The 15,681-nt window shown below is 28.4% G+C and overlaps 1 protein-coding gene across 3 annotated transcripts in view; it reads right to left on the bottom strand.

The window, feature by feature from the left end:
* Positions 1-15,681, bottom strand: part of LOC136985080 (nuclear distribution protein nudE-like 1) — a 52,425-nt gene that overhangs the window by 13,942 nt on the left and 22,802 nt on the right. For all 3 annotated transcript variants that reach the window (XR_010882276.1, XR_010882278.1, XM_067282284.1), the window contains exons 3-8: positions 14,939-15,092; positions 11,158-11,306; positions 8,130-8,175; positions 3,634-3,724; positions 1,757-1,900; positions 736-827 (exon numbers count right to left, since the gene is read on the bottom strand). Coding sequence is in view for 1 of the 3 variants with exons in the window: in XM_067282284.1 (XP_067138385.1) it covers positions 736-827; positions 1,757-1,900; positions 3,634-3,724; positions 8,130-8,175; positions 11,158-11,306; positions 14,939-15,092 (676 nt within the window). In the remaining 2 variants the exon portion in view is untranslated. The remainder of the gene's footprint in view (positions 1-735; positions 828-1,756; positions 1,901-3,633; positions 3,725-8,129; positions 8,176-11,157; positions 11,307-14,938; positions 15,093-15,681) is intronic.

The raw sequence follows: 15,681 nt of genomic DNA, 5'->3' as shown, positions 1-15,681 counted from the left end.
CTAAGAAGTAAGAATTATTATTTTCAGTAATTCTTAGAATGTTATTTTTTGCAAATTTTATCTGTTTATGATCAACACATTAATTATTATTCAAGGAAGCTATTGACTAAGACTACAAGTTACAGATTACAGTAGGCTAGTTATGAACAAAATTGTTAAATAAGAAAAAATTGACTAAAAGCTTTTTATATTTTACCATCTGTATGTATTATATTTCAGACAATCTTATACACTAAATTTATGATTTAATAAAAATAAACAAATAATACAACAAAAAAAAATGCAATTATGTTTGATTTTAAATATAATAATTTTATGAAAAAAATGTAAGTTAAAAATAAGTCATTAAAGTAAAATAAAATAAAAATTCTAAATTTTTACTTTTAATAAATTAGAAAAACATTTGTAAAAGACAAAGAAAAATTATTATAGTTTTATGATTTATTATTTGTATTTTATCACATGGTAATTTAAGATCATTAGTTAGGAATAAAATTTCAAGAAGCTAATCTTTAGACCAATTAAATTATATATATAAAAAGAAAAACAATTACATAACTCAATCTCACAGTAAAATCTAATTTCATAAAGCCAATTAAAATAATGCTGTTGTTATATTATTTGTTCTTAATATAATTTTTCAAATAATGAAAAATTTATATAGTAAATACAATAAAAAGTTTTTCTTACAAACAATCTTTACTATATGAAATAAGCAGACAAACAAAAACTTACTCCCACTTTCCTTAAGAGATCTCCAACAATATTTAAAGCAGAAATGCGTGTTGCAGGAGTAACAGTAGGTTTTTCATGATTCTCTATTAAACCTGTTTATAAAAATAGTAATACTTAATAATTTATGAAATACTTATTTAAATGTTCCGTGATGATGTAATATTACTAAATTTTTTTAATGACATTCTTAAGTTTAGAACAAATATATATTTGAAACATTTGAAATTTAGAATAACAACAGTTTTGAAAGAATAAAACTTTGAAAAACAGCAAATTTGACATGATTCAGAATGTATTTTACATAACATCTGCAAATATCAGATGAATGAAACAAATTTTTCCATTGCCTATTTAAAATTCTTCATAATTCTTTTAACTATAACTTAGTTGAAAATATGCAATTAATAATTATATAAAAGCCAAAAACAGCAAAAGAAAAATGGTCTAATAAGACAGAATGAATTATAATTAGTTATCATCATTATGAGCATTAGAAGGAGTTAGCCTTTAAGTAAGAATCAGAATAATTAAATAAAAACACACAATTTAAGAAATGAATAAGAAATCAAAACATTCTTAAGCAAAATAGAATCAAAACATTTACTTTCATGGCATTCACATCAATATTTTTGTCTTTTGATCACAATGTTTAATAAAGGTTCTACTTCATTATTTTTTGCTTCTGATACCAATCATTAATGAGAGTACATTATTTATTCCATCTTACTAAAACTCTAAACTTTTCACAACAACAAAATTTAAAAAATGCATTGTATACATACTAATAGTGCTATTTGTTCTTTCAAAACTTTAAAAATAAAAAATCGTTAAATATGTTTCACTATTTTTAAATCTTTTAACTGTTTAATTAACATTACAATAAAATAATAACTGTATCAATTATAAAATTATTTAAATAAAGTTAAAATCTGAAAAAAGAATAGATTTTTGAAATCAAATTTGTATCATAATTAAAATTTAGGTATAAATTTTTAAAAATATATTACAGTAAAATCCTTACATTTAGTAATTGTATTTATTTTTTCATCTTCTTCTGTTCTTTCATTGCATTTTTCCAAACTTTCTAGTTTTGAATTTTCATCCAAATATTGGGATATGTTATTAAGTTTACCTGCTTGATGAATTTTCAATTCTTGTTTGAGATCTGAAATTTTATGCTTTTCATTATTTATTTGTAATACTGAAATTAATAGTATTGATATCCTAGTCTTCAAGCAATTAAAAATATTAAAAAAATAAAAAAAATGTAATTACTTCTACATTTGTCTGCTTTTTATATAAATTCAAATTTTTAATTAATTGAAAAATTTGCAAATAGATAAAAATTTCTTAAAAATTACGGTTTAGTTTTTAATAAGTCAACACAATTTATTTCATTAACATTTTTGACATAATTATTTGAATTTAAAATAAAGTAATTCAGACACAAATCAATCATTGTATTTATTCAGACACTTGGCAAGTAAAATAAAGTGTTAAAACTAGTAATCTGCAATATTTAAGAACTAAATCAAAAAAAATTTCAACAGTTAAACAGAATAAAAGCATTCTGTTAAATTGTTCTCTTATGTGATTCTTTAAAACTGACTGTATATTTTTTGGACCCTTCCACTTTAATGCTTATGTCCATTTTCTGGACATGAGCATTAAAGTGGAAGAGTCCACCATCCGCACGTCGGTATACCACAAACTGTGCGTGTCTTCTATGTACATACCTGTGGGTTCATGCAATCCATTCTCATATAGGATTGCAGCATTTAATGCTCTAGTTAAACAGGCATTTTTCCATTCATCCACCACACAAGTCCTAGCCACCAAGTTAGCTCACATTTAGAACATAGCAACCAGACTCAGGTACCCTAATCAAACACACCATTTAATTGAGTGACATCACCGCTCGCAATGTACACCCACCATGAATGCAAGGTCCAGCATCGATCTTAATGGTCTAACACATTCCGATCACATTTAACCTGTATATTAAGGTGGTATACATGGAGTTTGCCAACAAACATCATATGCAGATAACATACAGATGTCCAATGATCTTCAACATCCTCCAAAATGGAAAAGACTTTCCAGTTCGTAACAGACTTTCCAGTGTCTACTCCATCCCGCTTAAAGACAATAATAGATGGGACAAGGACCTGATATATATTGGTTCCACCAAACAATCTTTAAATACCCAAATAAGAGAATACTGAGCAAACCTTCAGCATGGGCGACTCACTACTGCTCTTGCCATGTATGCATCGGATCCAGACATCAAGGTAGAGTTTGACAAGGCCGAGATCCTCATCAATACACCCCACCAGGAGCATCTTAAATGGCTGGAAGCCATAGCCATTCACAGAGCTAGCCACAAGACCACCTGTGTCAACTGGAAGGAGGAGCTTAATCTTTTGGTAGCCTGGCAGGCTCTCAGACACTGACCCTTAATTACCACCATCCACACATGAATGCACATGCCCGTGACAATGGATTTCGTGAAACAGCATTCAATTTGTTTTTTGAATATTCATGTTCTATTTTGAAGCATTCCATCAGATTTCACCTGAAGAAGAATGGTTTTAAAGTTCGAAAGCATTTGTGATAACTGTAATTTCAAGAAGCATACTGGTAACAGGTTCCAGAAGTGCTGATTTCACCCCAGTGTTTAGGTATTTGTATGTATATTTTTTATATTATTTAATATAATAAATTTAGATTTCATTTTCATCTAACATTACATTGAAACTGTTTTACTAATAATATTCTCAAACTGAATGTTTTTAATATATATAAATTATCTAAAAATAAATTACTTAACTGTATTTTAAAAAAGTGTTTAATCTATTTTTTATGAACCAGTTAAATAAAAAAGTAACAAATACTTGCCTCTAGCTTCATCTTTTAACCTCTGAACCATTACTTTTAATGTTTCTTTATCATCCAACTCATTTTCCAAGAAAGCATTTCTTTCTATGGCCTAATAAGGAATATCAAACTCAATGCATGAGTAAACTATAAAGTTTAATTAATACTGAAATGATATTCAAATAGTAGTAATAATAAATTTCCAAACATTTATAAGTTTCCGTATTATCAAGATTTCTAAACGTCTACATTAGTCCTAGGAAACATCTAAAAGTGAATAGTCCGTTGACATGATGTTAATAATCTACCAAATTATAGAAAGTCAAATACAAAAGCATGTGACAAATTTAAATCACAGAGTTTAGGATAACTGAACAACTGAAACATTTTTTTACAGAAATTTTAAGAATTATATTCTAATTTTGTTTGTATAACAAACCATTTTAGTAATCAAAAAAATATACAATGGGTGATCAGTTAACAAACAGTTCGGTTAACAAACAAATTGGATAACGAACACTTTTGCAAAAGATTTTTATGTTTGGATAACAAACACCTCACAGAACAAACACAAGAAGAAGCGACATAAAATAATGAATACTGATTGGTCTTCCCTTGTCTTCAGGCAACAATTCAAAACTTTTCAAAGCGCAGGAGATGTCAACATAGACACTCAACCCAGTATATACTGATCAGATAGTATTCCTCCAAACTTTGAAACTCGCCCTTGTAATTCCAGCCATTTATCTTTCTGAATTTTTTATAGTATTCACAGGCACTCGTTAAGTTTTGCATTGGCTTTTATTTTCAAAAGGTGTATAATAGCAGAGGACAGAGTGGGCAGAATACGTCTGATGTTGCTGGGCAGTATGGCTTAAACAGGTCTACAGTAGGCCACAGTTCAATCTTATCTAAAAAAGAAACAGTATAATGAAGACTCAAGTAGCTAAAGGAGTAACAAAAATCACATCTGAGAAATAAAGAACATTGAAGAGCTCATAATGGAACCTGAAATGGATCTGATGACAGAAGAATGCCAAGAACTCTTGAATGAAGAACACCAAGAAACTCGGTGAGATATGTTTTCTTCTGAAAAAGAGGATTAATGCCGATATCTGCTATTAAAAATCTTTTGAAGAAGTGAGAAAATGTCAAAAAAACGGTCTTAGAATGGCATCCAAACCAGGTGGAAGTTAATAGGCTTGGGGATCTCTACAGTTACAATGCCATTAATTACTTCTGAAAAATCCTGAAGAAGAGAGAAAAGCAATCAACATTAGACATTCTTTAACACCCATACACGGTGATATTCGAAATATTTAACAAAGGGTTCGCTAGCAGAAAATTTTTCCTAACAATCACCAACAAACAAAGTGGAAGTTTTGGCTAGAAATACAATACCTTTTTCTTGCGATATATCTAATAATCAGTGGCTTATTTGGAATGTAAGGGGTCCTGGGCGAAGACCAGGTAACAATAGTATATTAGTGCTGTTGACCTTTTTTTTTTTTTTTATTAGGCAGAGAAATTTTTCACCTCGAATGGCATTGCTGATAATAGACAGATGTCATCGTCTCTCGAAATACAATATCCTTTTTATTTTGCTGTCCATAGCCTGACACATGTTCCACAGTCATCTTTATTATCTTGCACGCATGAGATTGTGGGATCTCTCTTATGACTGGATCTAGTTTCAAGAACTCTCTGGAATCGATCGCGATTAAACCTCATTTCAATCGAGATTGAAATGGTCGCGAGAGATCGCACCAAGGCATAGTTCCCAACCTTGCTCACAATCTAGATTGAAATGCTCGGTGTGAATGGGGTATAAGGCTCTAGTTTAGTAGTGTTACAGAGTATAATACGTATATTTTAATATATTTTTTAAAAGAAACAAAACCACTGAGAAATGTTACGTGTGTTTAACAAGGTTTGGGGAAACTGAAAATTTTACCAACGGGTTCGGCCGAACCTGTGCGAACCCGCTGAATATCACCACTGCCCATAAACAGAAAAAACATGACTAATAAAACTGCAAGACTGCATATATGTATTTCTATTATTACATATAAATAAACGTAGTAAGATAGTATATATTTTTCATTTTTTTGGGGTCGCAAAACGAATTAATCAAATTTCCATAAAAACCTATGATAAATCAATAACCGGTTAACAAACAATTCGGATAGCAAACAGTCTTGGAACGGATTATGTTCATTAACTGATCACCCACTGTATATTGTTAATATCATTAAAATAAGAATAAAATTTTTTTATTGTTGTATAAACCAAATAACCAAATTTACTTCTACATTACATAAAGTGCATTGCAGAAGTATAATTTATGTACTGCATGTTAGTTAACAATCAGCAGCAACTATTACACAATACATGACCATTGTGTATCAATCAGAATCTTTGACAATATTCTAATTTAATTTTAAGTAAATAAAAATAAAACTGATGTATTTAAATGATTTATAAATTTTATTTTACAATGTACAAAAAATTACTAAAATTAACATTATAAAATAAACTGTTTATGTGAATAAATATGATAAAAAAATTTATTTGAACTGTAGCAAGCACAAAATAAAAACAATTATATATTATTTAAATATATGATATGATTTCAAACAACATATCAAATCTACAGTTTGTTTTAATAAATAAATTTATAATTTTATTTTTAAACTCTGCTGATTTAAAATTAGCAGTTTTAATATTTTCAAATCATTATATAATGTATTTTCAGAGTCTACAATTCCTGAAATATATGATATTTTTACTTTTAAAACACTTTTCCTATTTTTTTTTTTCTAATCATATTGAGAACATTCTCACTGATATAAAAGTATTAATATAAATTATATGAATTAGTTTAATTAAACATCCTGTATAAGTTGCATGGTTCATTGCATCAACAAATATTAATTATTGTCAGTATAACAATTAATATTTCATCACTTACATTTTTTTGTATTTATATATAGATATAAATATTTTATTTTAAATATATCATAGCATATTCTAATTAATTCTATTATGTACACTTTATTTTACATGTTCCTGTTTTATAAAATAAAAAATAAATAAATATATATATATATATATAATATATATATGTTACAGTAAAAACCTGTTTTTAGTGAAAACGTGTTTTAACTAGTTGAAACTAGTTTTTACTGGATGTCATTGTTAAAACTAGAATTTACTGCTAGTCAAAAATGAATTTGAGTTAAAACTAGTTTTAACTAGACAAAACGGGTTTTAACAAAATGGCTTAGTAAAAATTGTTTCGATCAAGGTCATTCAGCTAACACGTTCCTATAGTGTATGATGAATTTCGTATTGCTTTAACCCTTTTCCCCCGACATCTTGTTTACATTTATTTTGCGATCCCTCCTAGGGCAATATAGGTCAGTCAAGTGATATTATTTTAAAAATTCACCAAAAATCAAATTATTATTATATCTATATCAAAAAAATCACTTACATTTATTAATATCTTTAGTTTTAAATACCATATTTTTCAATAAATTTTATTAGAAAAATTTATAAGAAAAAAAATAATATATATCAGAACTGACACACGAACTTGATAATTTGTAACATTTTGTGAAAATTAACATTGTCTAGTTACATAGTTGTTTGCTGGCACTGAGCCAGAAAGACTTAGAATATTGTTTTGTACAATTCAATGTAACACTTATGCATGTATGTTTATTCGTTGTGAAATTATCGCACATTATATCAAACATTTGTTTGAAATCAAAATTTTATACTGCTATCAACTAATATAATGAATTATTATACTTTATTCACTTCGTATCGAACGAGATTATATCTGTTGTTAATAAATTTTACAAAAATCGATATTTACCAAAGTAACGATGAATCGGTACCCTCGAAGTTTTGCTTAAAAAGCCAGGGTACCGATCGATCGGTGCCTTCGGGGACAAAGGGTTAATTAATGTTAATAACATAGATGTGTGACCAATATTTTCAATAAATATCCTATTAAATAATACAAATGTTTTAATCCCAATCATCACTTTATTTATTTCCCCCAAACATATTTATGTAGCTAAAATTAGTTTTAACTAATGTTAAAAGTTAAAAAGTTAATGTTTGTTTTTAGTTTTATCTAAAATCTAAACATGTACAGCAGTAAATTCTAGTTTTAACTAGACAAAATGGGTTATAACAATGACATCCAGTAAAAACTAGTTTCAACTAGTTAAAATGCATTTTCACTAAAAATGGGTTTTTACTGTAACACATATATTAATTTTTTTTTTTTTAAATAAAAACTACCAAATTTGTTAAAATTATATACAAGATTAAATTTTCCTAAACCCAAATTAAATTTATGTTTGTTATTTATAATATAGTAACAATTATTAATCTGATTAATAACGTGGAATTAAAACTGTTTGAAATTAAACTGTTTTAATTCCACAAGAAATTTAAATTATCTTATAGTTTCTTTAAATAAAAAATAAAAATAATATTACATTATTTAATCTTGCTTCAAAATCTTCTAATGATGACACTGTAGCACTGAAAATAAATTTGTTACATAATTAGTTACAATACTAGAATTATTTACAAAATAGCATCAGTCAGTTGACTTTCAATGATAAATAACAAATCAACAGAAATAATGCTGTCAATCTTGTAATATATAATTTTTATATTTATATGTTTATTACTATTTTAAATAAGAGAATATAAATATGTACTATTTATTGTTCTATATATTTTAGGAATACTTACTTTTTCAATATAATATTTTTCTATAATTTTATTTATTGTGAAATAAATTATCATCATTTGACTTTGACTTGAAATGAAATTATTTGATTGCATTAAACCTTTTTACAAAATTGATATTTCTTTCTACTGTCTAAGTATATGTTAAAATAATTTCTTTATTAATACTATAGCCCAGGGGTTCCCAATATTGTACCCACGAGCAAATGTGCACCCCTGGAACTATTTACATGCACCTGCGGCAAAGTTTAGAAATAATGAAAAAAATTTAAATGTTAAAAATACAGAAAATAAAAAGTTACCCAGTTTTAAAATTTTGCTAGATGTAGTGAGAAATTTGCTAAATTGGGCTACACTGACCCTGTCTAATTTATCACGCCTATTAGGCCTATAATCATGTCTCCACGGCATCTATATTGTATTAGTAGTATGGTATTAGTTGTCAATAGTATGAGTAAACTCAAATGACAGCACACTGTGCTATCGTTGTAAACTCGTATTGTTGTCATCACATGCTATCATTGTGTTGTGATTTTTGTATATAAACATTTTACCCAAAATAAGTAATCCAAGTAAAAAACAAAGAACCTATCATTTTAACAAACATTGGGATGAAGACTACTTTGTTATCGAAAGTAAAAAGAAATGTATTTGCTTAATATGCAACAGTTTTGTATCAGTGGCAAAAAAACAATGTCGAACATCATTACAAAACCAATCACAGTTCTTACGAGGTTAACTGACATATGTGAAAAATTGAGCAGTTTAAACTTGAATCTCCAGAAAACAATTAACATTAGCTGAAATGATTAGCTCTAAAAAAGCATTCAAAGCCAAAATACAGTTTTGGATAAATAATTTGTTGAAAAATTCTCTTGTACACTTTCCAAGGGTGAAAAAAGCGACTGGAGAAAGTAATTTTGACCTAACATTATTTATTACTCATCTTAAAAACCTTTTGGAACAGTTGGAAAGTAAATTCCAGAAATTTACAAATATTAAACCTGTGGCTACAATTCTTGTACATCCTTTTACTACACAAGTAGACATTACTAAAACTGCTAATTCTACATACATACATACATCGGTAGTACACCAAGTGTTTAGCCAGCAGAAAAGAGGGTAGAGAAAGGGGAGGGAAAGAAGGAGGGAGAGGAGATAGACAATAGAAAAAGGTAGGATCCCTCTGAATGACATACATGGCTACAGTACCCTCTGTTTGATGTTGGCGTGCAGTTTTTATGCTGCAAGGCCGTAGTCCTAAAAGAAAACACTTAAAGAAGTTCTGCTAAATCTACAGCAGAACTTCTTTAAGAAGCAGCATCAATAATTGAAGAAGAGATTTTAGATTTTCAAAATGACATCACATTAAAATCTCGTGATACGGATGAAAACTTTTGGAATTTAGATGATCATAAAAAGTATAATCTTTTGAAAAATGAAATGCAGTTAAAGATCACACTAATTCTGCTTTTATAATAAATATATAATACATTATAGTAAATATATGTTACAAAATGCATGTTATAATAAAGGACATATTTAATTTTTTTTGAATGCACCCGTGCCACAAAAAGGTTGGGAACCCCTGCTATAGCCAAATATCAGAAATTTATTGCTTAACAATGATTTCAATTTAATATTTGAAAAGTTTTAAATTAATTTCAAAACTAATTAAGAATAAAAACAATTAACTCAATAAATGATTCACATTCAAACAATTTACACTCATATTTCAGTATAAATAAAATACTGAATATTTGAAAGTTTTAAATTACAAAACTAGTTTTATAGAATTCCTAAACATGTAAGAAATATGTTTAGGAATTCTATAAATTGTATTAGTTTTTTTTTTGTTTCAATTTTATATTCTAAAGTATTTAATATCAACAGATACTAATTTCATATAATTACATTCTATATGAATTCTAAAGAACACCTATTTCACAAAAAAATAAAACAGAAATCCAGTATCACATTTATTAATCTACTAGCAGGTAGGCCCGGCAGTGCTCAGGCAAAAGTAATGATAGTAAAGATTAAGATTATTACATTATAGTCAACCTTATCCGTTTTCACAAAATGCAAGAATTGGGTCCCCCTGTTTCCAGACTAATTAGAGAATTTTTAGATGGGTCTAAAAATATGTTTGATTTCCCGCAAAAATGAAAAAACTGCATCTGCGTCTTGCACATCACTTTCTCTTAACAATTTCATTGTTACTTAACACTTCCATTTTTGATAGAAGTGTTAAGTAGTAATTCTGTCCCACTCCCCCGTGGGGAGGAATTTCGAAAAATCCCTTCTTAGTGTGCGTTCTCGTGACATACCCTAACTGTGAACCAAATTTCAACTTTCAACTCCTAACCATTTGGGCTCTGTGCTGATTATTATCATCATCAACTTGTCTCGATTATATATATATAGATATATATACATATATATTTTTAAATAAAATTATTTTTTAATATTTCTCTTAAACTTTGATAAAAAAAATTTACAAAATGATTATCACAATTGAAGAAATAGGTCATCTCTAAGAATTCCAAACTACAGTATTTGTAATTGATCCACAATTTGTATACAGAAAATAAATTTTATATACATATAATAGAAATAATGCCTTTGATTTACGAAAATAAAAACTATCAAAATTAATTTTAAATAATTACAATTCATAGCAATATTTTTTTTTTAACAAATATATCAGAATGTAAGAATAATTATAAGAATAAATGTACTGTACATTCAAATTTAAATATTACTTACCGTTTAGCCCGTTCCAAATCATCATTTGATTGTTCCAGCTGCCGAATATACTTGTGTAGTTCATCTTTGATTTGAGTTACACGAGATAATTCTTCCTGAAGATATTTTGTTTGGCGTTGCCCTTCATGTCTTGCTTGCTTTAATTTATCCTAAAATAAAAATTTATTTCTTAGAAAAAAAAGTATATTACTATTAATCTAATAATTTTAATGTGCTTTGATAATGAAGATAAAATAAAAGATGAATATTATAATACTGACATTGGTTATCATCATCTTTTGGAAGATAAAACCAGATATTAAACAATTTATAAAAGCAATGAATGACAATCCCTATGGACTATTTGTTGAGATCAAACAGCACAGCTAGAATAGAGTCCACTTCTTAGATGTGGACATCATGATTGAAGGACCGAACATACACACAGCTGTGTATCGAAAACCAACTGCTGTCTCAATGTATATTCCAATAGAATCATGTGATCCATTTTCTTATAAAATAGCAGCCTTCAGAGCATTGGCCGGGAGAGCATACACACACTCTTCCTCCTCGCAGGCGTTAATGCAAGAAATAAGAAATATAGAAGAGATAGCCGTTGAGCATGGATACACCAACCTTATAGGCCTATGTAGGTTATGTGAAAACTCCAAACATATGCAAGAAGTAGTGTCTAGTAGGATGGAAATACTGAACAATGAAAAGGAAGATGATAGGAAGAGGATCCCCTCACTTATAACCCACATTTAAAATCAATATATAATGCAATAGCCAAAGAACATATGATCAGTATAGCATACAAGAGGTGTCCATTCATTTACAGCACACTAAGGAATGGAAAAGACCATCCCAAGCCAGATAGATTACCGAGGATCTACAGTGTCCCAACTAAAAGATGGCAGATGCGACAGATATGGTATATGTTGGTTCTACCAGTTCTACCAAACATTTGTTAGCGGTAAGATTAAAGGAGCATAAGTCAGACATACTACACCATAAATGCACAATGGTCCTTTCAACTTACGCGACGGACCCAAACATCACAGCTGACTTTAACAAAGCACGTATCATCCTCACCACCCCACATCATGATCACCTCAAAGTGTTGGAGGCAATGGAAATATTTAAGGCAGGTTGCAAGTCCACATGCATTAATTTTAAAGAAGAAATGTCGCTTTCCACGGCATAGCAAGTCCTATTGGACGATAGCATTTGATTTTGTATTGGTTTTTTAATGGTTTGAATTGAATCTTGTGCACATTTAGAATCTCATACGATTATCCAATATTTGAATATCTTGGAATGCGTGCACGTTTTCAATCAGAAATCCTTCTAAATGAAATCAGAATGCCTTCTAAATGAAATTCAAAAAATTGAATAAACAGCTTGCAATGGATTTACATAAAAGCCTGAAGAGGAGTCCAGAAGGGGGTGTCGAAAACATTCACATTAGTAGAACATTTTTGCTCTGGTTATTTGGTTTAACTAAGGTTGATTTTATATTAAATTATCCTCTCTCCTGTATTGTCTATAGATTCTAAAACAGACAGAACAAAACATATTCTCCCTTCTTCGGGATTAATAATTAAAACTACAAATGGATAAATTTTAACTTCTATAAAGTCTGTTTCCATCAGCTGCTAAAAAATATGATTGTGTTTTCATTTTACCTTCCTCATTCTGTGTAACACAAAAATCTTAATACATCTGTTTTTGTATGTACCTTTTGCAATACTGGAATCTGAAAAAATCTTCTTGAACAATTTGGTATCCTGATCAGCACAGATAATGGGTAGATTAAGTTCTACTGTAAAGGATACAAATGAAAAGCTGATTTACTCAATTCTTTAAGACCACCATTCATTTGTATATTCACATTTGTATTTTGAGCTTTAATATGCAATTTTTTTAATTTTGGCACACAATTTATAGATTTATATTTTTCAGTTTGTTTCATCAACAAAAAAATGTTTACTGGTACCAAATAATTCCACATTTATCTTTGTAACATCACTAAATGATTAAGCTCAAGACCATGAACTACAAACAAATATTAATTAAACACAATCAAGAAAGTAAGTTTCAGTCCTTAACAACTATTTTAGTTACCCATAAAAGCACAAAATCCTAATTCTTATGTTTTCAAAACTATTAACATAATAATTTCATTGTCAATATTTTTCAATATATATCAAGAAATATTTACTACCATAAAAATAAACATACAGGAAATTCCCTAATTCCAAATTCTTCCAGTAATGAACAACTGATAATCCTCAGCAAATGCAGTATAAGTTATAAACATAGGGGTTTATTATGCCATACAACAAACATTTTAAAATCTAATAAATTCACTTTATTTCAAATTTTTGCCATTTATAGCAGACTATATCAGAAATATCCATTTGAGAAAAGATTGAAAACACTATTTCCAAATATTAGCATTACTATTTTCAACAATTATCGATGGTTTCAAATAGACACAAAGCAACTTTCCAGATCCTACAATTAGGCTAATTTTGAAGAAAATTTGCAGCTGTTTTTATACCAATGTCTTAACTTATTTTACTTACTAAAAATATTTCTTTCCAACTTTTTATCTCCTATTTCTACTGATTTCTGACAATAAAGGCTAACACCTGTTAGTTAAAAGTCAAAGTTTTGAAACAAAACAGTAGTTTTTCTTTTTGCAACTTTTTGTTAAGTCAGTGATTCTCAACCTTTTTTTTTTTGTCATGGTACAGTTTTAATAATCTAAAAATTTGGCAGCACAGACAGTTACTTCGGTAAGTACCACAGGACAACCGGTGACATCATAACAGTGATTTTTAAATATAGTTGTTATTTAGGTAACATTTTCTAAACGCCTTGGTAAGTACCAGCAGTTACCAGTAACACCGGTTACAATTTCCAAACAGAAGGTTGAAACTGATTGAACTACTTGTCTTACAATGCTTATGTATGGGTATTCGCAGTAGCGGCACATAAAGTGCCGCGGCACAGTGGTTGAGAATCACTGTGTTAAGTGTTTGTGTGTCTCAATTGACTTCTGGCAACATTACCATAAATACAGTAGCCTGTAGCACCATTATAAGTGGTTTACAACATAAGTACAAAAAAATTAAATAATTGCCATACATTTTTAATTTTGCCCACACTTTATTTAAGAAAGTTTACTTCTAAATGTATTTTATACTTGCAAAGTTGTACTGCAATCTTCACAAATAAGTGCTGAAGAAAGCAGAAGAAATTGCCTTAGACATCTGAATTTGAATTGTAACTTAAAAAGTTTAATGCAGTCATTTTAATTATTTTTAATTCTTTGATTTCTTTTCATGTTTCTAAAGGCTCTGGAGAGCAAGAAATATAAACAACAAAATTTAAAAATTCAAGGACAACTATGCCATCAAGTTTCTGAATATTACAATACAAGATAATTTCAACTTGATAAAGTATTCTGTTCTTCTTCAGATCTGAAATTGAAATGGAATCTTGAAAATCTTTATCCTACCATATTATTTGGACTTCTTAGTTTAAGGAATGTTTTAAATCAAACAATTTAATAATTTGATTTAAATTTCTCTATATATTTTTTTTATTAGGTAAATAATTTTTATAATCGTGCCATATATCTTCTTATATTCACATACATATATTATATATAGACATAATCATAGTCATTAAAAATTAGGATATATCAAACTTCACTGTTATATGCTAATTTGGCCACTAAAAACTATACATTTTGTTAGCATGTTTATTGAAACATTTAAGATGTAATTACCTGTAATTTTTCACATTCCATTTGTAAATGACTATTTATAGAATTGAGTTCTTTATTTTGATTCTCTACTTGTGTCAATTGAGCTTCTAATTCTGCTTCTAATTCTCTACTACTCTCCTGAAATTCTTCAAGTTCTTGCTGAATATCTTTCCACCTATAAGTATTTTCCATTAATCTTCATTTTAAAATGTATAACAATATCATCAGTAGCACACTCAGGATTTTATCTTGGGGAGCCAAGTTAAATGGATAAAAAAATATTTTTAATGAAAATTCAATAAAATTCCCATTTTTATGTGATCTATAGTAGTATAGATATAGAAGACATAACACAATATAAATAAAAAATGAATTTTAATTAAAAAAAGAGTTTTGGAAAATTTTCTAGTTTCCTTTTCCTTTGGGCAGGCCCCTTGGTTCCCTTCTGGGTGTGTCACTGATCATCATTACATTATTAAGAACAACATACTACTATTATTTTAAAATGATAAATTTGTAAAGTTAAAAAAAGAAATTGTCATATAAAAATAATGAAAAATTAATTATGAAACATTCATAAGAGATATTACATGAACTGTATGAATTCTGGCTTAAACATCTGACCAGTCTTCATTTAAACACAGTGTAGCAGCTTAATATCTGTTGCAGGTAAAGAAAATAGATGATTGGATGACAACAGAAACATTTATCCTCTACAGAAAGCAGAAAACTGAGCTGATAGTGCTGTTTCAAACAACTATCAA

The sequence above is a fragment of the Centruroides vittatus genome, unplaced genomic scaffold (assembly GCF_030686945.1).
Source record: "Centruroides vittatus isolate TY-2023 unplaced genomic scaffold, ASM3068694v2 contig_950, whole genome shotgun sequence".
NCBI lineage: Eukaryota > Metazoa > Arthropoda > Arachnida > Scorpiones > Buthidae > Centruroides > Centruroides vittatus.
The sequence above is the reverse complement of the archived record's forward strand: the minus strand, read 5'-3'. Positions and strand labels throughout refer to the sequence as shown.